This window comes from Antedon mediterranea, chromosome 10 (assembly GCF_964355755.1).
Source record: "Antedon mediterranea chromosome 10, ecAntMedi1.1, whole genome shotgun sequence".
NCBI lineage: Eukaryota > Metazoa > Echinodermata > Crinoidea > Comatulida > Antedonidae > Antedon > Antedon mediterranea.
The window spans coordinates 23,407,028-23,432,444 of record NC_092679.1 but is presented as its reverse complement, the minus strand read 5'-3'; the positions used below and the strand labels follow the sequence as shown (position 1 = coordinate 23,432,444).

The window sequence follows — 25,417 nt, the reverse complement described above, 5'->3', positions numbered from 1 at the left end:
TATTTACAGTAATTCCTAAGCGGCAACTACAAATGAATGGTTAAAAATATTATATTAAAAGGCCAATTTACAAAGACGAGCCGCCGGTAACGGTAAGCGGAAAACTATTTACACAAAACGCGGAGCGGGCGAGCGGTGGGATAAATACATATTTTACGTGGAACAAGCTCCGCGCGTCTTTGTAAATTGACCTTTACGCTATAATAATAATAATGCATGTAGATAAATGTAATTTAGCAAAAGATATGCACTCTGTAGTTTACACAAAGAAAGAATACATTCCAGTTTACGACAGTGTAGTCATAATGATTTGATGCAACGCAATGACGTAGGCCGCGCGCAACGCCAGTGAACTGACCAATCACAAGCGACAGTTTGGATTATCTGGAAACATTAAGCTTTGCCATTTTTTATCCAGAACCAACGATTGTGTCGGCAACACCGAAAGTTGTTCTAACTAATGTTGGAAAATCCATTGTATTTCGTTGTGTTGTGACGTCAAGCAACATTCGTATGGTTGAGGATGTGAATTGGTATCACAATGGTAGCAAGATAAGCAGCTACGAATGCAACAAGAACAGATTCAAGGTAGGCACTTTTAAACTTTTTGTCATTTTTTAGTCCGTTTATATGTATCTTTTAAACAGATTTGATGACAACCGACATTTCTTTGTTTTTTTACGAAGACAAATAAAGTTTCTTGTATATTGTATTAGATATTTTGAAATAGATTGATCGATTACTTCACAATTTGAATGAATGATTATTGATTAGTTCGATTGATTGATTATTTTGATCGGTTGATCTATTAGTAATGATGCCGAATTGAATCGATTAATGATTGGCTTAGTGACAGATTTGCGCATTTTATTTTTCCTTTTACTTAAGAACGAAAATGATAATTCACTGATAATCATGCGAATGCAACAATCGTACGAGGGACGTTATACATGCATTGCGAATACAGAATTTGACCAGGCCCAAGACGAAGTTGTAATACACGTTAAAAGTAAGTTTTGGGGTTTTACATTACAGGGAACAGTATCCCATTTTAATGTTACTCGCACTATCCGTGGGGTTACGATCGAGGGGCTTGTTTTTTGCTTGTATTATTTGAGGTAACTGCAGTATAATTTATTCGTTTTTATATATGTATGTATTGTTGATAGTGACTATAGTTTAAATAGTTTTTATAATGTAATACATATGCAATTCAGCCATGTGCTGCCATGTATGTAATTTGTATGTGAATTCTGAATAAATATACCGATATATATATATAAATCCAAAGGCAAATTACTGAAAAAAATGACAATGCTGTGGGTATCAGTGGCTGGATCTCAATGGAGATACAAAAATAAAAAGCGAAAAGCTAAATCAAAACGATAAAGTAAACAGCCAGAAAAGTTAGCAGAGCTTTCGGGCAACACTAGCCCTTCATCAGTGCAAGTGAAGGAATACGATATATATATATATATACATCCAACCGGTATTCAGGGGACACCCCTTTTAAGTGGGAACTTTGTTGGGCCCGGAATGTGTCCCTTTAATACGAGTTCTACTGTACTGAAAACCATAAAAAAAATGTTCATCTGGTCTCAATGTAGTAATAAGAAGTCTGTTAACTTGACCAAACTGACACGTCGTCCAAGCTTTACACTGGTTTATACTTTACTGTATCTTAGATACAGGGCGTGTGGCGCAGTGTGTTGGACGTTGGACTACCGATCGTCAGACCTAGGTTCGAATCCAACTCTCGCCGCATTGCTTGTATCCGTAGGCAAGATACTTTACTTACGTTGCCTCTCTCCACCCAGGTGTATAAATGGGTACCCAGTTAGATCTAGACACAACTTTGCGCTGGTTACCGGCTGCATTATGAGAGTATGTTTCCATACGTGTTTGATCCCAAAAAATACTGGGGTAATAATCCTTGTAAAGCGCCTTTGAGCATGCTTACTCATGAAAAGAGCGCTATATAAATGTGGTATTATTATATTAGAACAATGACAGTGGTGTAGTTTTGTATTTGTAGGTGTCGGTGGGTTTCCTGCTGCTGTAGTGATAATTATCAATGTTATTGTAGTTACTGTACAGTAGTCGAATTGTTTTGACATGTTGACCTACACTGCCACTGTTGTAAAAGTGTAAACTCCAAATAAATTATTATAAATTACTATTATTATAGATTATGATAACGAAATTGTTTAATATTAATTATTACTTAGCACACCCGGATGCACCACGAAATGTACGAATGACTCAACTGGACAACTTTGAGGTAGAACTGACGTGGGACCCGGGCTTTGACGGGAATTCTCCGACGTCATACTTTTTTATCCAATACCTTCTGAGCAAACCCTACAATTGGGCGATCAAAACGTTGATAAGTCCAAACTACACAAACACAGTGATTCAGTTGGAACCCTGGAAAAACTATAAATTCCGAGTGGTACAAGTCAACAGCATTGGCATGTCACCACCGAGTGTGGAAACAGAGATAATACAGACAGCGTCAACGAGGCCTACCAGGAACCCAGATAATGTTGAAGCTACCCTCAACGATGACATATTGATTACATGGGAGGTAAGTCTACCAACATTATGTACGCCCACCCTACTTCAAATTAGATATTGTTCACGCTTTCATTGAATCAAGCTTTACTTATTTCTCTATTGTATGGGGATCATCATTATTATACTGCAGTTGCTTCACTAACTACATTTTCTCACTGCCATAATGTAAGGTTTTTGTTTGATTTGAATGTAGAAGGCAGTCACTAGAATAAACGTGATTACAAAAAAAAAGGTATGGTTATTTAGATTTTTAGCCTAATATCATCTTTCCATCTTTTTTAAAATTCGAAGATAATAAAGGATGGAATTAATGGTCCTGGATTTTATTATCTTGTGAGCTGGAAAGGAAGCAAGGAATTGGAATGGGAAAGTGACCAGATCCCGGACTCCACGATTGGTGCAAAGCGTGTACGTCCAGCAAGCGCCTTTGAAACATACGACGTTAAAATACAGTCACATAATGCGATGGGTAGCGGACCAGAACCAATAGTTTACACGACACGCGCAGCTTAGACTATTTAGGGTGGCGATATTAGCGTATACCTACCTCGCACACCTTTGTGTACTTAATATTATGTATTCTTGTTTTTAAGATTATATCAATAGTATTATCATAGCATTATATAGCATTTTATAACTTCGCTAAAAAATATCAAATTATTTAGAATTGTTGAATTTCATATCAATTTTAACATTTTTACAAAAATAAATAATCTTAAAAATCAGCGTTTAATACTCTTTTGGTTTATTTACATTTAAAAACAATGTTTATATAACGCAAAGTGCATGACAATGTCAAAAAATGTAATGCCCATATACAGACATGCCTAGCATTTTTTTTAACATAAATTACTGAAATGAAGTGACCATCTATGGTCATACTCTGTCCAAATATAGACTGATACACAGTCAAATATGATACATTTATGACAATTTTATGAAATAAGTATTTCGCAAATTAACTTTGTTTTTTTGCGAAAAGAAAGCTACTAGAAAACATACTGGTATTTTATGAATAAAAACTAAATTTTATATTTCAATGATTTTCCATTGCATCCAATGATAATAATTCTGAAGATTGTTTTTTTCTCGAGATATTAAAGAAAACATAACCAAACAAATATATTTAGTTAGTTTAATAAAAGTTATGCTTTTTTCTTGTTGCTGTTTCAAAATAATTTTAATGGCATCAATTCTGGCAAGGTTTTTAACATTTTTTTTTAACACTTTCTTCTACAAACTACATACAACATGCAGTTATACTTTTAAAAATATAACTTTCAACACAAAACTGGAATGACAAATAATAGCTTTTGAAAGTATTTTTCTTTTTGTTTTTAAATGAATTCTTAGACTTTTTAAAAAAATAATTTTATAATTCATCTTCCTTTAAAACCACAGAAACGTTTTGACATGATTTATCTGATGTAACAAACGTTATTCTAATTTTGACGCACACTTTTTGAACATACTCCGTACAAGTTTTAAAAATAACTTAAGATAAAAGTTTCAAAATTTGGCAATGTAATCAAAAGTTGTTGCAATCGTTAGACATACAATAATCACCTCGAAAAACTTTGTTCCATTTCTCGGTGAGCGGTGCTACGGACATGGTTGAGGACTTCTCTCGGGGAGTATAATATTGTATCACAATATTCACATGATACTGGTACATTAAAGGGAATCGTTGATCTGCAAAAAATAAAATAATAATATTATAATGGCGTCATTCTGATTTAAAAATAGATATACACTATATATTCAGTGTACACAAAATACTCGTGTTCTAAAGAACCAAAGAATATATATCACAAGAATGAGTATTCCGCGATTTTTGCATGAGAAATTTGTAACAGAGAGCTCCAGTGAGTGATGCCCGCCCTCATAAGGGCGGATGTATACATACTAAATAAGACTTGATTTAATAGATATTATACATGTCACATTAAATAGAATTATGATAATAGTTTTTGCAATTGTAAACTATTTTATAATACATATTTATTAACTAGTGTACATTCACTTTTACAGACAATTATTTACTAACATGCTAAGTTAGTTCACAAAAAAGGCCTAACACAGCAACACCAAAATCAACGAATCGTTACTCAGCACGGCCTATTCTTTACCATTGCCGTGTACTACTCTACGCCCGGTAAATTAAGTATTGTTTTTATGATATAAATTAGTATAAAATACATGTTATTAATAGGACAAAATGTTAAGTGTCATTAACATTTATTTGTTTTACCAGAAACAAGTTAAATATAGGAATATTATTAAACTATCCTTCGTGAAAACGCGTAAACAGCAACACGCCCGGTCACGCTATCGTAGCGCCCGGTTGATAAAGCAAACTGTTTATACGGCAGTTTTTACTAAATAAATTGCATAAAACGAACAATTAAATATTCAAATAGTATTTAACATGATGTTGGCATGTAGTTGATAACATTTCTTATCATGAAAATACTACCGGTGGTCCAGCCTTTGATTAGTGAAACCGTCACAAAAAGTTGTATACATCCCAGATACATCCACACTTATGGCGGCGCCCTACCACATGGACAATATTACTGTTACAGGGAAAATTGCGGATTACTCATTCTTGTGATATATATTCTTTGAAAGAACCTAGTCCATCTTGTAAGACAAGTAGGGGGCTACCCCGGTGTACTAGTTCACACAGCTAGTTGGCCTCATGTTAGGCATGTTGAAAGCAGCAACTAGCTGGGTGAACATAAACACATGCTACTGCCAGAGAGCATTCCCCCTTACCTGCTTGCTAGTTTGTGCAGTTCCTCCATATGCCTTCTTTTTCGTCGTAGGATTTCCATTGCTTCTTCCTCCTCTATCTCATCCGATACAATCACACTATTGTGGAACTCGTATAATTTTGGATAATCATCAAGTTCATTGTCTGAACTTGTGGGGCCTTCCCACCATAGTACATCGTCTGGATGGATCTGGAAAGGTTATAGTTAACCAAAATAAAAATAAGAGGCGTGAGCGGCTGAGCACTTGAACCGCAATCCATAGCCTTATGGCAAGGGTTCAGGCTCACTAGTGCCATAGTTAGTCTTCTGGTACATGGACTATAAGCCGTAGGTCCAGTGTACACAAAATGCTTATGTGTACTTTAAAGAACCTAGTACATCTTTCGAGAAATAGGGGGGTTATCCTGGTGTATTAGAAATAGGGGGTTATCCTGGTGTATTAGAAATAGGGGGTTATCCTGGTGTATTAGAAATAGGGGGTTATCCTGGTGTATTAGAAATAGGGGGGTTATCCTGGTGTATTAGAAATAGGGGGGGTTATCCTGGTGTATTAGAAATAGGGAGGTTATCCTGGTGTATTAGAAATAGGGGGTTATCCTGGTGTATTAGAAATAAGGGATTATCCTGGTGTATTAGAAATAGGGGTTATCCTGGTGTATTAGAAATAGGGGGTTATCCTGGTGTATTAGAAATAGGGGGTTATCCTGGTGTATTAGAAATAGGGGGTTATCCTGGTGTATTAGAAATAGGGGGTTATCCTGGTGTATTAGAAATAGGGGGTTATCCTGGTGTATTAGAAATAGGGGGTTATCCTGGTGTATTAGAAATAGGGGGTTATCCTGGTGTATTAGAAATAGGGGGGTTATCCTGGTGTATTAGAAATAGGGGGTTTATCCTGGTGTAGTAGAAATAGGGGGTTATCCTGGTGTATTAGAAATAGGGGGGTTATCCTGGTGTAGTAGAAATAGGGGGTTATCCTGGTGTATTAGAAATAGGGGGGTTATCCTGGTGTAGTAGAAATAGGGGGGTTATCCTGGTGTAGTAGAAATAGGGGGTTATCCTGGTGTATTAGAAATAGGGGGTTATCCTGGTGTATTAGAAATAGGGGGTTATCCTGATGTGCTGTTTCCTAGACAAGAGTGCTACAAAAACTATTTGTCTATTTATTGGTGTAAGAAACTGTATGTTTAGTTATAATGAATTGAGGTGGTATGTTACTTGTGTAATCAACATTCATGTAATTTTTTAAGGTATTGATGGTCCAACATATATATGATGAAATAACACAATATTTCTTTACCTGATTCCAATGACGTGCTCTGGCAAAGTATTTAACTTTGATAAGTTCTCTTCTTTTCAGAATTAAACTTGAAAAAAAAACAAGACAGTTATATTTTAAAGATTGAATTTATACATTTTAATAAACGTTATTATTCTGTTTTACAAATAAACAAAATCAGTTGTATGCTCCACTAATACAATGATTAACATTACACTGAAATGAATATTTACTGCAGTAAACTGCAATACAATACAGAATAAACTTGATAATGTTGAAACTATCCTTACTCAAGAAGTTTTTCTCTGGCACTTTCTTGAATTTTGGTAACAGCGGATGGACCCCACTGTATGATGGCATCTGGAGAGCCTATGGCCAAATTGATGGCAAGACGAAGACCATTCACCTACAAACATAAAGACACTCAGTAAATGTAATGGTTCTAGTCAAATACAGTCCAAATTTGGAATTAAAAAGGACAGAAATAGATTATTACAATGAAAAAAGTGGTCCACAAACCTATTGTAGTACAAGTTGGTGTCCAATAAGCAACTAAGGTGATGGGTAGCAATATATTAGGGGTTCATGGAAAAATAAGGGGTCCTGTTATATGTAATTAACAAAGAGATATGTAATTGGAGTGGTTGTTGTTATTTAACTGGATGATTTGATTAGAAATGTTATATTGAATGCATCTTTAATTGGAGTGGTCTTATGGATTTAATTGAATTGGTGGTTCCTAATTGGAGTGGTCTCTACTTGGAGCGTTCTTTAATTGGAAGACGTTTTAATAAAGTTTATTCATAATCACCATAAAATATAAACATTCAGTAAGTTAAAATACAATAGATGAAAGGGCATCAAAAAGAAGCTCAACAAAATATAATGTCAAGATACAGTGAGTGAGAGGATACCTTTGTGATATCATCCATGGTAACCTTGACATCAAACGGAATCTCAATATCATGATCAGAAAGTATTGGTTCATTCTCGATGTCATCCCACCCAAGTCCGCACAAAACACCCGTCATATGAGTTTTTTTCTTATCCATCCTAAAGAAAATTGAATATTAATGGCATAGTTCAAAATAACAAAACAACATATTGTAGAATTCTATTACTTATGTTGTAATTTATTGTTTATAGTACAGTATATCTTAGGCGCAATCTACATAATTATTCCTAATGGCAAGCAGCCCAAACACGTTTCAGAAAGACTGTTTGGAAGCTGGCCGTTAGAGGTTGTTGTTGACTCCTCCCCTTTGTATGGCTGACTGATCGCCACTAATAAACACATGTTTACAAATACCAGTGATAAGACAATACAAATAATTATGCAATTACCTGAGCTCAATGCTTGGTGCAAATAAAATGCTAGCAAGCGACGGGAGTCCTTTAATATCTGGCATCAAGGTTGTATTGCGCGCTATTAGGGCCGAACCAGATTTGTTAAGGCCAACGTTAGCGGCAACCATCATCTTCTGATATGTGGTTTGAGGTTCGTTGTCCAAGGTTACGGAGTTGACGCTGTCCCTCTCTATGCGTATAGACCTGTATATCGATTGATTTGATGATAACTTTATGTGACAAAAAAAATGTGATGTGCCCATATATGGACATGATGATGTCATATCACTACCATATTTTGGCATATCACTACCATATTTGGGCACATTACACTTCTTCTTCTGGTCAAACTAGTTTGATAGTGTAGACCGAGCTTTAGGCAAAGTAAAGTTATCTTATGCCATCGGATGTATACAATAAATTGTGTACAGTATTAGAGAAGCATATACAGTATGATAGTTAGAAACCAGAAAGGGAAGAATTACAAACCTCATGCTGCCTATAGTTGTAACACCTGTGAAGCTCACTTCTAATGCACTGTAAGGACCAAGAAGATTTACCTAAAAATGAAAAATCTTTGCTTTAAATTAGGAGAGATTATGAAAACCTCATACAATTTTTCTGGTGGTTAAGAGGAGAGATTTTTTATTTTGGCAACATCGTAACATTTTTCTGGTGGTTCTTCTTATAAAAGAGGAGAGATTGTGACATTTTGCTGGTGGTTCTCCTTAATTAAAGAAGAAATATTGGGGAAATCTCATGACATCTTTCTTTCTAGTTTGACACACTTACCTTTCCACGTTTAATGAACTTATTAGGATCTTGTAGATCTGGTGCCTTGGGAGCTTTATCATAGTTCTCTTTCAGATGATAGTGAGCTGCCTGTTCCAACCGTTGCTGATGGTTGATCTGTAATTCACAATTAAACAACAACAATTATTATTATAATAATTAGTGTGATATTCACATGTTAACGTACATTCTTGCCATTTCATCGGTTCAATTTAAATAATAGCTTAGCGTAGAAAAGTAAAATTAAACGGTTCTATTCAACAGTCCATATGCAAATGAGTTACAATTACTGTGTCATGTGACACGTACCTTTGATGCAAGTGGTTCTTCAGTCTTTTCAACTAACTCTTCTCTAAAAAGTAGATCATTGATATTGATCTCATCCATGCCTACACATGCAACCAGTTCAATCCGTAATACACCCCCTACGACAGAAAACACCTAAAAATAAAGAAAACCAGGGTTTAATATAGTATATTTAATTTTAACATACATTTCATTGCATTTCACATAAACGACATAAATATCGCTTAAGATAAAATCTTGCTTGGCTTGAGATGGACAGAATATCAATATCAAGTGTAATAGCATATTAACAAAATGTATTTTCTTATAAACATAAAAAAGCTAAAACTGTTAAGCCTACCTTTGCCAACATAATTCTGTTCAAAGCAAGTTCAGCCAGCCTATCTTTGGCCTGTGGAATCCAACGGTTGTGGGTAGGTAGTCGGTAGATTGGCTTAGTTTCACATAGAACACACTCAAATGCCTGGTTTAAAAAAAATAGTCAAATAAACTAGTTAGAGAATGGTGTGTCATGCTTTTCTGTTTTTGTGTTGTATTGTGTTGTAGTCTCTATAGAGCAATTTTCTATGCATTTTATGTAAATGATATAACAAATTGAAATGATTTTTGAGTAATCTTTTCTATTTTTTTATTTTTATTTTCTAAATTAATTAATAATTTTTCAGTATATTACCGGGTTTAGAATTCATTTAAATGTTTATTTTGAGTTACAGTTATTTTTTTGTTTTCAAATCATGTTAGCTTAAGATTTTCACTCACAACAATAATGAAAAATGTTGATTATGTATTTTTAGCAAAAATAAAGATTTACTAATAATAATATACTACTACAAGTATGTTTAACTTCAACAGAATAATGATGTTACAGTACAAACAATGAAAATACTGGATAAAAATAATTATTTGATATCAAATATGGTAAAAGTATACTGTATCCTTAATTAAAAACCTGAATTTAATACAACGTACCTGAAATGGAAGTTTCAACAAATCTGGATGAATCTCTTGTAATTCATGTGACGACATCTGTGCAATGTTTCCGTAATCCAAATAAAATATCTAAAAGTGGAGAAACATTTAAGATAATGATAGATACATGAATTATTTACATAAAATTAAGTCTAGAGTAATTAAACTGATTGGTTTAAATTTAAAAAGTAAAAACTTGTGCATTCTATTGTAGACATAGACACAGATTAAGATGCCGTAAAATGTAACTAGTTTGTAGTGGGCCTTCTGTCACAAGGCTTTCCTGGAGGTCCTTTCATCTTTATAAATATGTTTTACTAATTGTTTGTTTTATGAGATGAATATAGAGAATTATGATAATACTAATAATTTTTTGAAATAAAATTTTCCAATTACTAAATACAATCGAAAAATAAAATTGATATTATTACGATACTGCACATTATTATTAAATATACAGATAAACTTAAGAAAGTAGATCTAGTAGTATTATTAAAAACATCAAACCAATCTGTTAAGTACACTTAGAAATGATTTATTTATCAGAAATTTTAAGATAAATAATTTAAACGACCTAGTTAATTTGCACGAGATTGCCAGCAACAGAAATAAGTGGCTTTTGTTATTTTGAATCTTTACTTTTACGTTATTTTATATTTTTTGTTGTTGTAGGATGCATGCATATAAGAACGTATCAGATTTTGTAAATCCACAGTGCGTGGTTTTGTTACATTTTTTGGAATAAAGTTACCTATATATATATATATATATATATTATTATTAAAGATACAGATGTACTGACCTCAACCTGATTACCATGCACAGCTTCTATTCGAGCACGATAATACCGCCTATCGACATCTTCAAATGGCGCTATGCAGTACCGCCCAACATGAACTGGCTTTAAAATCTAATAACAAGCAAATTGGGATTCGCAAAACTTGTTCTTGATATTTTCTTTTATGTCGTATTTGTTCACAAGAGAGAAAATTTGACCGAAGTTTATGATCAGAATCGACAGTCGATTCTCGGTACTGTATCTATTTTTTAAGTATCCTAGGAATATTTGGTAATACAACATCACATGTTTCACATGTATCTAGCAGTAACCGAAGCCTTAACTTAACCTAACCTTACATGATACAGGCACCACTATGTGATACAAATGAGATGCTGTATAACCAAATATTTCTATGATACCTCGGAAATAGATAGTATGTGGAGATACAGCAGCACTGAGAATAGGGTGGAATCGATGAGGTCATGAGAAATTTGACACCTGAACTTTTGTAATGAATGGGGAAGTTGGGTTTAAATAATAAATATAATAAATATTTCGCAGTCTTCACACACTAAAATGGTCATTGAAAACACCTGGATGATTAAGAGGACATAATATTTAGTGTAGTATCAAATATTAGTCTGCCGTAGGGATTTATATGATGTCTAGAAAACCAAATAAACTTACTCTTGGCGTGAATGCATTTCCATTGATCATGTCCATTAAATATGATAACTGTTCAAATGTCTCAGTCTCTGCGTCATGGGCCCACAAATGATTTCCATCAGAAATCTGAATTTAAAATGACACAACCATAATAGAGGCTAGAGGTTTAAATTTGTATACCTGCTTGGGACTTATGTGTTTTTGTGTATTTGTTTATGTATTGCCCCCAAACCATGAAAAAATAAAGATGAATAAAACTTAGGCTATTCAAGAAAAAAGAATGAATGATTTCACTTATAAAGACTAAATAAGCGGTTACATTAAATAAGAAACCAGTGCTCTCAACATGTGACCATCGGGGAAAAACCAAAATACAATTATGTAATAATAATATACCTCAGTCACAAATATCTTAATCCAAGATTTGTCAGGAGGGGGCGGAGCTATAAACTGTGGTTCACTTTCATCAAAGGAGGTACCAACTCTGTTGAAAAAATACCCATCAATTAAATCCATGATTTTAGGGAACAATCAGAAGATGTATGTAGGTATATGTTTTGTATTGTTTTCGTTTGTATCTGTTTTTGTATATCTCAGATATATATATAGTTTCTATGTATATTTTATATGCAAATGACAATAAATGGAAATAATATTCCACTGATGAATGAATGAATAGTATGACTATAACAGCTAAAACAGAGTTGTTGTTTGGTGGTCAAAATGATTGGCTACTGATCCTGAGGTCTGGGTTTAAATCCTGTCAGATTCCTAACCACTTTACTTATGTATTATAACATCTTTCTTGTAAATAGATGTAAATGAGAATGCACTCCGGTTAAATTTGCTTATCTCGACAAGTTGCCTAAATATGAAAAAAATAACACTGATGCAAGGAAGGTAATCGTGTTCTTCTTTACCTGTTTGTTTTAAGTTTTCTTTCTTTTACAGACAATTGTTCTTGTTCAGCTTTCAAGGTGTCTAAGTATTCATCTCTTGCTTCGTATGCATCCAGACTTAATGGAAGCCTCAACTGCCTACAAAACATTAACAATAAACAACAAACAACAAACAACATCTTAATGGAAGCCTCATCTGCCCACAAAACATTAAACAAAACAATAAAACAACAAAACAACAAACAACAAAACATCAAACAACAAAACATCAAACAACAAAACAACAAACATCAAAACATCAAACAACAAAACATGAAACAACAAACAACAAAACAACAAAACAACAAAACATCAAAACAACAAACAACAAAACATCAAACAACAAAACATCAAACTACAAAACATCAAACAACAAAACAACAAACAACAAAACATCAAACAACAAAACAACAAACAACAAACATCAAAACAACAAACATCAAAACAACAAACAACAAAACATCAAACAACAAAACATCAAACAACAAAACATCAAACAACAAAACATCAAACAACAAAACATCAAACAACAAAACATCAAACAACAAAACATCAAACAACAAAACATCAAACAACAAAACATCAAACAACAAAACAACAAACAACAAAACAACAAACAACAAAACATTAAACAACAAAACATTAAACAACAAAACATTAAACAACAAAACATTAAACAACAAAACAACAAACAACAAACCAACAAACAACAAACCAACAAACAACAAACCAACAAACAACAAAACAACAAACAACAAAACAACAAACAACAAAACATTAAACAACAAAACAACAAACAACAAAACATCAAACAACAAAACATTAAACAACAAAACAACAAACAACAAACCAACAAACAAACAACAAAACAACAAACAACAAAACAACAAACAACAAAACAACAAACAACAAAACAACAAACAACAAAACATTAAACAACAAAACAACAAACAACAAAACAACAAACAACAAAACATCAAACAACAAAACATCAAACAACAAAACAACAAACAACAAAACATTAAACAACAAAACAACAAACAACAAAACAACAAACAACAAAACATTAAACAACAAAACATTAAACAACAAAACATTAAACAACAAAACAACAAACCAACAAACAACAAACCAACAAACAACAAACCAACAAACAACAAACAACAAAACAACAAACAACAAAACAACAAACAACAAAACATCAAACAACAAAACAACAAACAACAAAACAACAAACAACAAAACATTAAACAACAAAACAACAAACAACAAAACATAAAACAACAAAACATAAAACAACAAAACATTAAACAACAAAACAACAAACATCAAAACAACAAACATCAAAACAACAAACAACAAAACATCAAACAACAAAACAACAAACATCAAAACAACAAACAACAAAACATTAAACAACAAACATCAAAACAACAAACATCAAAACAACAAACAACAAAACATCAAACAACAAAACAAACATCAAAACAACAAACAACAAAACATTAAACAACAAAACATTAAACAACAAAACATCAAACAACAAAACAACAAACAACAAAACAACAAACAACAAAACAACAAAAAACAAAACAACAAACAACAAAACAACAAACAACAAAACAACAAACAACAAAACATTAAACAACAAAACATTAAACAACAAAACATTAAACAACAAAACATTAAACAACAAAACATCAAACAACAAAACAACAAACAACAAAACATCAAACAACAAAACAACAAACAACAAAACAACAAACAACAAAATAAAAAACATCAAAACAACAACAAAACATTAAACAACAAAACATTAAACAACAAAACATCAAACAACAAAACAACAAACATCAAAACAACAAACAACAAAACATCAAACAACAAAACAACAAACATCAAAACAACAAACAACAAAACATTAAACAACAAAACATTAAACAACAAAACATCAAACAACAAAACAACAAACATCAAAACAACAAACAACAAACAACAAAACATTAAACAACAAAACATTAAACAACAAAACATTAAACAACAAAACAACAAACATCAAAACAACAAACAACAAAACAGCAAACAAAACAACAAACAACAAAACATCAAATAACAAAACAACAAACAACATCTTCATCGAGTTAAATGTACCGTCGTCATAAAATCGCAAAAGACAAAAATAAAATCAGCACAGGTTAAAGGCTCTTCTCAACTATTGATCTTGCGATAGCATCCCAATTTATTTTTTATACCTGTATTAAATAATAAAGCGTTTTCCACTTTCGAAAATGGACATCTAATCTAATCAACTGTAAATCAGTCCATTGATAAATCTACATACCTCATTTTGACTGCTAGATACACAGCAGGCAATACCATATTCTGACTATCACCACTATTGCCCAACATTGGCAATCTATCAAACTCTATAAAACATCTAGAAATAAATACAAAATAATAATTTTAAAAAAAAATAAATAAATAATAAGAATTAAGAAATACATCATTCAATATATAAATAAAACTATAAATAAATTATACACATATAAATTTTCAATGGAAATAAAATACACATACTTAGTTTCTTCAAAGTGAAGAGTCTTTCCTTTACCACAGGGCCTGAAGAGAGCTGCAACCGCCGCACTATTATGACATGCATTTGGTGGCATTTTCTTCACCTAACAGAATTAAGCATCAAATAGCATTCAATTTATTAATTATAAACCGTAATATAACACCTACATATTAATTTGGGTCATTTGATTGGACGATTGTGGGTCAGATGGTGTGCAATAGTACATACTATTTACTGTTCATGTAATAGTACTTTTCCATTTTTTCTTGTATGAAAAAAAATTTTTCTTCCAAAAAAAAAAAAATTGGATATAAAAAAAAATAGAAGCACGGTTTGTTGTTCTGTTGTAAAAAGGTGACTTAACTAATAGCCATACTGTTTCTAAAAATAGATTTGTTGGCAACAGTCCAAGATATGTGTAAACTGTGTGTAAATCATCATATACAGTCGACTCCGCCTAAGTCGAATCTAATGGGACCGGTATAAAAATTCGAGTTACGCGAAATTCGACTTACAGATTTGCAAAAAAAAATGCTAGGCCTAGGCTCACTCACTAGCCGCGCTATGGCTAGGCCTGGCCTGTCGCGATCGCGGCCCCCGCGATGAGCCTTCTTGAATTGAGTTTGCTTAGCTAGCTAGCTACTAGGCCTAATAAATGCTAAGCCTCTTTATCGGCAATGATAAACTGTTTTTTCATATGGTTTAAGCCCGAAACAATACAAAAACGTATAATAAATACATTTCGGTTCTTATTCGAAATCGGTATCCATTGTTTATTGCCATTTGTCTAGCACAAAATAGGTACCCACAAAACGCCGCTCAAGTTCTCAACTCTGAAACAACTCATGCACTATACACTAGCGCGAGTTGTAGGACGCCGCCTATACTATACAACCTGCTTGAGAGAACCGATATGGTCCCACATTATCCCCTCTGTCGTTTGTTTAACGAATTACGTACGTTTTATCGGCTTTTTTAGCGCGTTGTTGCCGCGTAATTTGTGACTTCGACTTATACGATATAAATCACTAAAGAATATGTGTATTCGGACCGCAAAAAGACGTCGACTTAGACGAATTTCGACTTAGAAAAATTTGACTTACAAATAAAAATTACACAGTAATGTATAGGAAAGAATTGGGACTTTCCTAAAAATTCGACTTTCGCGATTTTTCGACTTACGCGAATTCGACTTAGGCGGAGTCGACTGTATAAACAGAACATCATATTTGAATGTACTAAGCACTCACCATTACTGTGGTGCATGGATCCTTGCCAGACATCTGTCGGTGCACGTCCTCTTCATCTGATGGTAGTTGCAGAAAGTAGTTGGGATAGAATGCCCCTGCCATGACCATCTACAGATTAAAAAGGGTAATGTATGTATACTGCATAGGTAAATCCAAGGCAAAGGGAGACGCTTAGCATGGGAGTCACTCGGGAAAAACAACGCAAAAAATAGATTATTTGGCTTTTGGGACCCATTTCAAAATCCTGGATATGCTACTGAGCACATTTTCAATTGACAGCAGCCTGCAAATCAACTAAATTAAGCTCTGTCTACACTATAAAACTTTAGGTGACAAAAAATGTGATGTGCCCATATATGGACACGATGATGTTATATCACTACTATATTTTGGCATATCACTACCATATTTGAGCACATCACACTTTTTTTGTCAAACTAGTTTGATAGTGTAGACAGAGCTTAAGACTTGTTCCAGGTGGGAAATCTAGCTCTACTCAAACATGAAACATTGACGTTCAATTTGATTTACCGGAACCATGCCGGAACAGTATAATAATAATAATAATAATAATAATATAACCCTTCAAAGATGGAAAAACTGAAAACCTTTAAAATAAGAACATCGTGAATTGGATTTGTCGGTCGCTGATTATGAGGATTTCCTCTTGGCACTTTGATATTCAGGTTGTCAAGTCTTCGGATCAACTCAATCACAACTCTTTCAACATCGTAAATCCGTCCTAATTGAATGAAATTATCTCTACACCAATTCCGTTCTGCCTACATTCAAGAAAAAATATGGAAAAAGAATGATTTTGCAAATAATGTTTATGGGTGGAATGGAGAGAATATTTTCATTTTTTTTTTGAAGATTGACGTCTGTTCTATTGACTGTTCTATTGACTGTTCTATTGACTGTTCTATTGACTGTTCTATTGACTGTTCTATTGACTGTTCTATTGACTGTTCTATTGACTGTTCTATTGACTGTTCTATTGACTGTTCTATTGACTGTTCTATTGACTGTTCTATTGACTGTTCTATTGACTGTTCTATTGACTGTTCTATTGACTGTTCTATTGTCTGTTCTATTGACTGTTCTATTGACTGTTCTATTGACTGTTCTATTGACTGTTCTATTGACTGTTCTATTGACTGTTCTATTGACGTCTGTTCTATTGACTGTTCTATTGACTGTTCTATTGACTGTTCTATTCAATGAAGCACATAAGCTACTGATGCTGGGCCACCATAAATCAGTATCTTGATAATAAAAGTTCTGTTATATTTTTAACAAAACAACCATTAATGTATGCTTACATCACGTGACCTCTTGAACGCTCCACTGATCTTCATTTCTTCCCAAGTCTTATAGGCATTCAGGGCTGCTATACTGTCAGAGGATGAGCCTTTTCCCCAACCCTTCTTATGTCTAAATATAATTGTATAGAATACAAAACAAAAATATTAAATGAACAACATAGAGCGAGAAATGCATATGCAGATGAATACAATTTGACCTTTGACAACATTATATGTAATTCATATGATAATAAGCAAATTTTGTATCAAAATTAATTTTGATAAAAAGTACTGTAGATTAATATATTTTCAGTTTAAGTGCGAAAACAACAAAATAACTGATGAAAGTCTAGCTTTTATATATATATATATATACTATTATAACAAACCTAAATGCGTCCAGATCTTTACCAAATGGTCTTGAGAAAATACTTTTGACAGACAAGGCAGCACCTACAAAAATAATTTCAAAATGTCTTTGATATTTATCTACTGAATATTTTTTTTTACTCTCTCCATGTACACATAAGTGCAACAGAATAATAAAAATGTATCATTCCACAATGCTTCCTCACCCCACTGCATGTTAGGGCTAGGTTTAGTTTTGTAGTTGAGTGGGTTAGTCATTTTAGTGGGAATATTACCTATTATCACGCAATCCCTGAGGCAACCAAATACATGGCCTAGTATGATCATTTTTCCTAACCGAATGTCAACTGGTAACTCTGCTAAAACTCTTCCAGGAAATGTTAAGTCTCCGTCATGTGGATTTCTAATGCCATTGCTAAGAGTGGACAATGCTCCAACCTAAACAGGAAAAAACAACAAATCGTAAAAAATATGAGCACCAATACAGTATATTAACTCTACTAGCTGGACAAGAATTTTACAAATTATTTTATATTTTTCACTCCTATGAAAGGAAATTAATTTTTATTTTTCAGAATTTATTTACCTCTTTTAATAGTAGCACAGTTCTCTCAATTTCTGTTAGGTTTGGTGGTTCGAGTGCTAGGCCTAATATAGCTTTAGGCTCACCCTGGTCAAGCCGCTTCACCTTTAGAATCAGTGTCTCCAAAGGAGATCGCTGTGAAAGAAAAAATAGTATCAATGGTTATAGAGTTCTGTCTACACTATCAAACTAGTTTCACAACAAAATTGTGATGTGCCCAAATATGGTAGTGATATGCTCAAATATGGTAGTGATATGACATCATCCTGTCCATATATGGGCACATCACATTTTTTTGTCACATAAAGTTTTATATACAGAGCTTTATACGAAGGAGACTTAATATATTTTTTGTTTACTTACCAGCATCTCGGGTACACCATATTCATTTATAGAATCTTCCCAAAAACGTTTGGTAACCAGCCTATACACTTTTCCAGAAGCTACACGCCCAGCTCGACCTGTGAATTATACCTATGTACTGTATTGGCATATCTAAGCAATAGAATATTGTTGTCAATCAGAGCTAGACATTTACTTGTTAACCCATAAAGCTCTGTCTACACTATCAAATTTTATGTAAAAAAAAATGTGATGTGCCCATATATGGACAATAATGTAATGTATTTGGGCACACATCACATCATACATATTTTGTTAAACTAGTTTGATAGTGTAGACAGAGCTTTTGAGTCGACTGCAATATGAAGTAAAGAATAAATGTGGGACACAAAACACTCATTCTCATTAAAATATGGAATATGAAATGATTTTAAAAACCTTTTCTTTGAATGGCATTAGCCCTGGACGCCCAAAACAGTTTTAAGCTTTCATAGTTTGTCTCATAGTCACACATCAAGTGTTTCACAAGCATGAAATCAATAACTGAAAATAAATAATAACATTTAATTTATTATTAACATTTCTTGTTGGGCTACTGTAGCCTATGGTTTTCTTTTAGGCTGTTTGCAAAATTGTTAATTAATATTTAAATTAGTAAATTAATCGGTGATTTCTATTCACGTTTTTAGTCTGTGTCTGTTAGACATACTCCTTGGGCACACATATTATATTATGCTTTTGGATTATCTCACCATATTTGATGTCCGGCACTGTAATAGAACTCTCAGCTATATTAGTAGACAGGATCACCTAAACATAAAGATAAAACAGTCACTAAAAAAATTCTTTAATGAACTGGGTGTGGAATTGTTTTTTGTACACTGAAGAAAAAGAATTAAAACAGGAATTGGACTCAAGACACTGGAATCAGTAGATGAGCACCTTAACCACCAATCAACCACCAAAAATACAGCTATCATCTTTTTTTACCTTTCTAAATCCAGGATTTGGCTTATAAAACACTCTGGCCTGTTCTTGAGATGTGATATCAGAATGCAATGGCAAAATTACAATTCTGAAAAAGAAAACAGAAGATTGTGAAATTTTCTGCCCATTCAACTTTAACATTCATATGTATATCATATTGCACGGTAAATCACTGGTTATACTGCATGTTCATTTCTCCTTGTTGAATTTAACAGTCAATATTTCAACTCATTAAAATATTCTCCCCATTTAACACAGTAACATACATTATATGTTTTAATAATGCAGTATATAATTTAATATTACATACCTTTGATTTCTCCTTTCAGTCTTAAAAATGTTCAGATGTTCATCCATTGTTTCAATCTCTGGTTTACCTGCAAGTTTACAAACATACAGAAATAATTGATTGACTCTTTCAACAGTGCACATTAATAATTATGTAGATTAATTATATTATTATGTAGAAATTTCTATTTATGGGCATTCAATAAAAATTACTTAAAACTACTGTTTATCATACAAATTATAGAAAATTTTACCTGGAAGAAACATAAGAACACTGCCTCTATCTTCTGGAAAGTTAGGTTCCTCTACACTGTAACAATAACATGAACTTAAATTAAACAAATAAAATACAACTTTTATAAGTGTACTCTTAAATTTTTTTAAGTCATGTACGCTGCTCATGTTTTAGAGTGTGCTCAAAATGACTTTAGTAGTAGGATTCCTTCATAGATAGATTTGAAACAATACACCAATAATAAATAATATTTATGAGTGTAATGGTACAAATAATTTCATGGGTGAAAATAGAACCAATTTTCACAGAATGAAATTATTTGTTCCATTGCACGAATGTAAAACATTCATTATTTGTTTTATAACACAGCCACTTTTAAGAGGCTTTTTAGAGACTATACAAAGGCCAAACCATTAAAAAAAGAGTGCGATAAAGAATTTATTTTATATCATGTGACCCGCAATCCCCCAATCAAATGACCAGAATCTACCAAGGTGTGTTATAATAAAACTATTGGTTGACATACTCTTGTTCCTTCCTTTCCATATCATCAAAATGTAAAAGAAGTCTCTTAACTAGCTCGTAGGCCTGTCTGTCAATCTGAGGATTGTCTGCTTCATGATGTGGTATCTGTAAAAGCAAAGCAGTTTTTGTTTTCATTGCATGCTGGGAAATTAGAACATTCTTCCATGCCTCTAAAAATCAACAGAACGACACATTAATTGACATGACTTTTAACTTATTCCTAGGTCATAGGTCATCAAGATCTCCCTAATGTCAACTTACCATTCCAAATTGTCGAATGTCATCCAAATATAACTCTTCCACATCAAATATTCTTCCTTCTATCGATACAACTGGTGCAGGTTCCATGCGTCCAACGACAGGGTGGGAGAAATATCTAGTGAATAGGTTGGTATCTATTGATGCTGACATTAGTATCACCTGTAAACATTTTTGAAAAAGAGGAAAGGTATAATCTTAATGAGGATTGCAATTATCTGGATATCTAGGCGAACCCTAGCAGTTTGCCAATTTCAAGCTAGCGTGAGCCTAGGATATTATGTTGAGAAATTTGGCTACCATTTACGTCATTTTACCTATAATTGTTATTTGACAGGAATACTTGGGGCTGACTGGCTATTAAAGAAAGTGTAATTGTTCCTGATAACAGAATGTGAACGATTAGGCTAACGAATAATTCTCTGTCTGGATTGCAATTCAATAGTGTGAACCAGTCCTGACAGTACTTAGTTACCTGGGAGTACTGAGGTACTTGGGAGTAATGAGGTACCTGGGAGTACTGAGGTACCTGGGAGTACTGAGGTACCTGGGAATACTGAGGTACCTGTGAATACTGAGGTACATGGGAGTACTGAGGTACCTGGGAATACTGAGGAACCTGGGAGTACTGAGGTCGTCGTATTCACAAACATAATTAGGGTAAAGTACACACTTTCTGTAAAATAAATTCAAAGAAATTTTAAGTATTACCCTTACCTTAACAGATCTTGAGTTTGTTCTCAAAAGTTTTCTAACTAATAATAAAGCAAAATCAGACTCAATATCCCGTTCGTGTACCTATAATGATAAGAAAAAAGATAATTGAATTATCACATTTCGATTCTCACTGTCATCGCTGTTTATACTCGTCTCAACAACATCAATATTTCATGTATTATTATTTGTGGAAAATAGAATAAACAAACAAACATTGCGTCATGAAATACAAATGACAAGGATGATAATAATAAATGATAAATACCTCATCTATAATGACATGGGTATACTCGTTCATATTTTTAGTGTTAACAAGCTTTTGTAAAAGAACCCCTGTAGTAACAAAAGCCAATCTTGTATCCTCGGTCACCACTCTGTCCAATCCAACCTGAAAATCAAGCAAATAATTACAAGGGAGTTGAAGACGATAGATAGATAAATAGGGATTTTCACACATCAAATCAAATGATGTCATGATTAGGAATAATATCGTGACAATACAAGGATTTAAAAAAAACATTATTTTTATCAAAGACAGCATAGATGGTTATCCTATAGTTCTATGGTGATAACGTTTTAGATTTCTTTTGTTTTATGTAGGAAGAAATGCAGATTTATCATTATCGTCCTAGTGTAAATGAGCCTTTATGATTACCTGATAGCCAACTAAGCCTCCTAGCTGCCACTTCCGCTCAGCGTTCACTCTCTTGGCAATGCTAATGGCTGCTATTCGTCTAGGCTGTGTTACAACAATGTTACAATGGCGGTCTTCCCGCACATAATGGTCCAAAATAAACTGGGGTACTTGGGTAGTCTTGCCACATCCTGTTGGGCCTTGGATTACAGTCACTTGGTTGTTTTCTATTGTACTGATAATCTTTGGATTAAAAAGATTGTTTAAAATTGGAGTAAAGAAAATGAAATTATTGAATCAAGAAACGATTGTTTATATCTCAGGAATTAAGATAATAACAACACTTTCATTTGCTGTTTATAACTTACAATCTCCCTTTGTTTTGGTTTCATTCTTTTAAGAATGAAAGAATTCCTACTTGATTTTTTAGGGCAGAATTGCTTCCTTTGGGACACCCCTTATCTTTTAAGTGACACCTCTAATTTCAGGGGCACCACTATTAAAAGGGACACTATCTTGAGAAACAAACGAGGGGAAATATATGTTTGGAAATTCATATGTTTTAACACTATCGCCAACCCCTATTCTGAGGATACTACTTATAAAAGGGACACTTTGTTTTAATTCGACAATATAAAAATCGGCACACACCATTTGGTGTGAGTATTTAGTAGATTTGGATTTTACGTATGATCAAATTGATAGTGTGTAAAGAGCACATATCGTTTCTCAATGAGTACAAGGAGAAATTGGATCTTACATAGGATCAAATAATTAATAGTTATCAAAAAGCGGCACATATCGTTTCTCAATGAGTACAAGGAGAAATTGGATCTTACATAGGATCAAATAATTAATAGTGATTAAAAAGCGGCACATATCGTTTCTCAATGAGTACAAGGAGAAATTGGATCTTACATAGGATCAAATAATTAATAGTTATTAAAAAGCGGCACATACCGTTTCTCAATGAGTACAAGGAGGAATTGGATCTTACATAGGATCAAATAATTAATAGTGATTAAAAAGCGGCACATATCGTTTCTCAATGAGTACAAGGAGGAATTGGATCTTACATAGGATCAAATAATTAATAAAATAATAGTTATTAAAAAGCGGCACATACCGTTTCACGATAATGCGTACTAGGTAGATTTGAATTGTATGTGTGATCAAATGTATAGTTCTTGTAAACTTTTGTAGCTTCTGGCTCGATCAGAACGTTGCCTGGCAAGGTCATTGAACTCATACTTTCGGTGACACTTTCCAATTCTGCATTAAAAAAAACAATGTTTTCATTAGTGCTAGTTTTCAGAAATTTTATTTTTACTGTAAAGCACATTGAAGCTGTTGCATAAAGTTGTGGAATATTTTGATTTCTTCTGTTTAAAAAATCATGAAATAACAATGTTTTAAAACGTATAATATCATGTACTAAATGAAGTGTGAATTTTTATGTTATTTGTATTCATAATCAAAACACTATTAAGGTTTAAAGTTTAAAAATCAGAAAATAACGAAAAAGGTAGAATACGGAAATTTAATGTACGAAAATGAAATGTGAATAAAATATGTATGAAAGATTGAATGAATAAAGGTGGTGGTTTAAAACCACAACAGAGAAAAAAAAATTACAATGTTAAAAAGATTGTAATTGTCCTAAAAAAAACAATTTTTGTTAAATATGTCGCATATTTGTTTATTAAATTTAAAACTATGAATTAAAGATAAAAAGCCAGAACTACACTTTTTTGATGAAGTCAATGGGTTTCTGGTTAAATTCAAGTTAGTTAATTTGAATAACCAGGTGCATTTGTTTATCTCAACCTCTCTGTCTTCCATGGTAGTTGTTCATCACTGTGACTGTCGATTTCCTCAATTTGAGGATGAATACAATGTTATCATACATACAAAGCAAAATTGAAGATATGTACCTGACATAGCACCATAATTATAAACACTATCTTGATTTTCACTCTCTTGATTTTCACTCTCTTCTAAGTCAAGCTGTTCTTCTAGATATTCTCTCTTGTAGTGTTCAGCATATTCTTTTGCGTTTACACCTCCTACTGTGGGTCTAAAGTACATTAAAAATTGTGACAGAAAATTAACCCAGGAAAATATGATGATTTGGAAACTGCAATTTCATAAAGGTCCATTCAGACAGAGCTAAGTTAACGGTAATCAGTGCACTTCTTATTTCCTCATTTCCTATTTATAGGTCAACATTTTGTGACCAATATAGCCACGGTCAACTGTTAAATGTGTGTGTAATGAAATTAATAATAAAAAAGGGCAGAACAACCGTGTCGAACAAAAGAAAATAATCATTTTTTACAACATGCATGTCAAGGCGAAGAATTTCTTAATTTAAAATTACGCATGAATATCCATCTCTGAGTGCAAAGAAATTGTGGCGCCGAAATTGTGCAATATCAATATGTTCAAATCACGCATAACAGTAGGCCTAGTAGTACTAGTAAATGCAGTAGCTAATTGTGTTCATTTAACCACCACCTCTGTATTTTATAAGTTCTATTCTAGCCCATCAATTAAACCGAGAGTTACTATCTGTAAATATTTTACCTTCTGAAATGGGGAATAAACGGTTTTTCATCATCAACAGCAGCCTCGCCTGTGGTAGGATCAAGGGCCTGTCGACCGAGTTTCGTGCACGGAATTATTGGCGGACGAGAAGGTGGAGGTCCTCCGATAGTAAACCAGTCATTTATGTGTGAGATCGAAAGTTCACCAGTTACAAAACGACTCATTTTTGTTCTATTGCAGTCTATAACAAACAGAATTATATTTATATATAATTCTAATTATGGAAATCAACAAAAACTGAGATTATGAGGCATAACAAAAGGACGAGAAAAGTTCTCCGCCAGGAGCTTGTTGTTTTTCGATAGAGATCC

The 25,417-nt window shown here is 33.1% G+C and overlaps 2 protein-coding genes across 2 annotated transcripts in view; one reads left to right on the top strand and one right to left on the bottom strand.

Annotated features, from left to right (window-relative positions):
* The window catches only part of LOC140059876 (neuronal cell adhesion molecule-like), a 7,486-nt gene extending 4,171 nt beyond the window's left edge, over positions 1-3,315 (top strand). Inside the window, exons 8-11 of the mRNA XM_072105843.1 lie at positions 419-588; positions 889-1,009; positions 2,229-2,587; positions 2,869-3,315. Coding sequence (XP_071961944.1) covers positions 419-588; positions 889-1,009; positions 2,229-2,587; positions 2,869-3,090 — 872 coding nt within the window. The 3' untranslated portion in view covers positions 3,091-3,315. The remainder of the gene's footprint in view (positions 1-418; positions 589-888; positions 1,010-2,228; positions 2,588-2,868) is intronic.
* LOC140059875 (ATP-dependent RNA helicase TDRD9-like) lies at positions 3,306-25,417 on the bottom strand. The gene is made up of 37 exons (XM_072105841.1): positions 25,086-25,417; positions 24,434-24,576; positions 23,626-23,771; positions 22,521-22,742; positions 22,131-22,253; positions 21,866-21,946; positions 21,152-21,310; positions 20,892-20,995; positions 20,385-20,440; positions 20,153-20,219; positions 19,846-19,930; positions 19,608-19,665; positions 19,294-19,398; positions 18,877-18,974; positions 18,517-18,648; positions 18,206-18,368; positions 17,951-18,014; positions 17,580-17,691; positions 16,866-17,039; positions 16,258-16,365; positions 15,010-15,110; positions 14,774-14,869; positions 12,415-12,531; positions 11,891-11,978; positions 11,516-11,620; positions 10,850-10,957; positions 10,048-10,137; positions 9,419-9,541; positions 9,082-9,213; positions 8,773-8,889; positions 8,470-8,540; positions 7,978-8,184; positions 7,548-7,686; positions 6,924-7,039; positions 6,655-6,721; positions 5,356-5,543; positions 3,306-4,269 (listed from the first exon to the last, which is right to left on the bottom strand). Exons 1-37 carry the CDS (start codon positions 25,268-25,270, stop codon positions 4,140-4,142), a joined length of 4,380 nt encoding a protein of 1,459 aa, XP_071961942.1. The 5' UTR covers positions 25,271-25,417; the 3' UTR covers positions 3,306-4,139.

Bases quoted from the DNA above. Each gene is read 5' to 3' on its own strand.
- LOC140059875 (XM_072105841.1), bottom strand. From the start codon at position 25,270: ATGAGTCGTTTTGTAACTGGTGAACTTTCGATCTCACACATAAATGAC. The intron at 19,399-19,607 runs GTGAGATAATCC...ATTTATTTTCAG, and splicing joins AGTGCCGGACATCAAATATG to TTATTGATTTCATGCTTGTG. The intron at 17,692-17,950 runs GTTTGTTATAAT...AATTATATTTAG, and splicing joins AAAGATCTGGACGCATTTAG to ACATAAGAAGGGTTGGGGAA.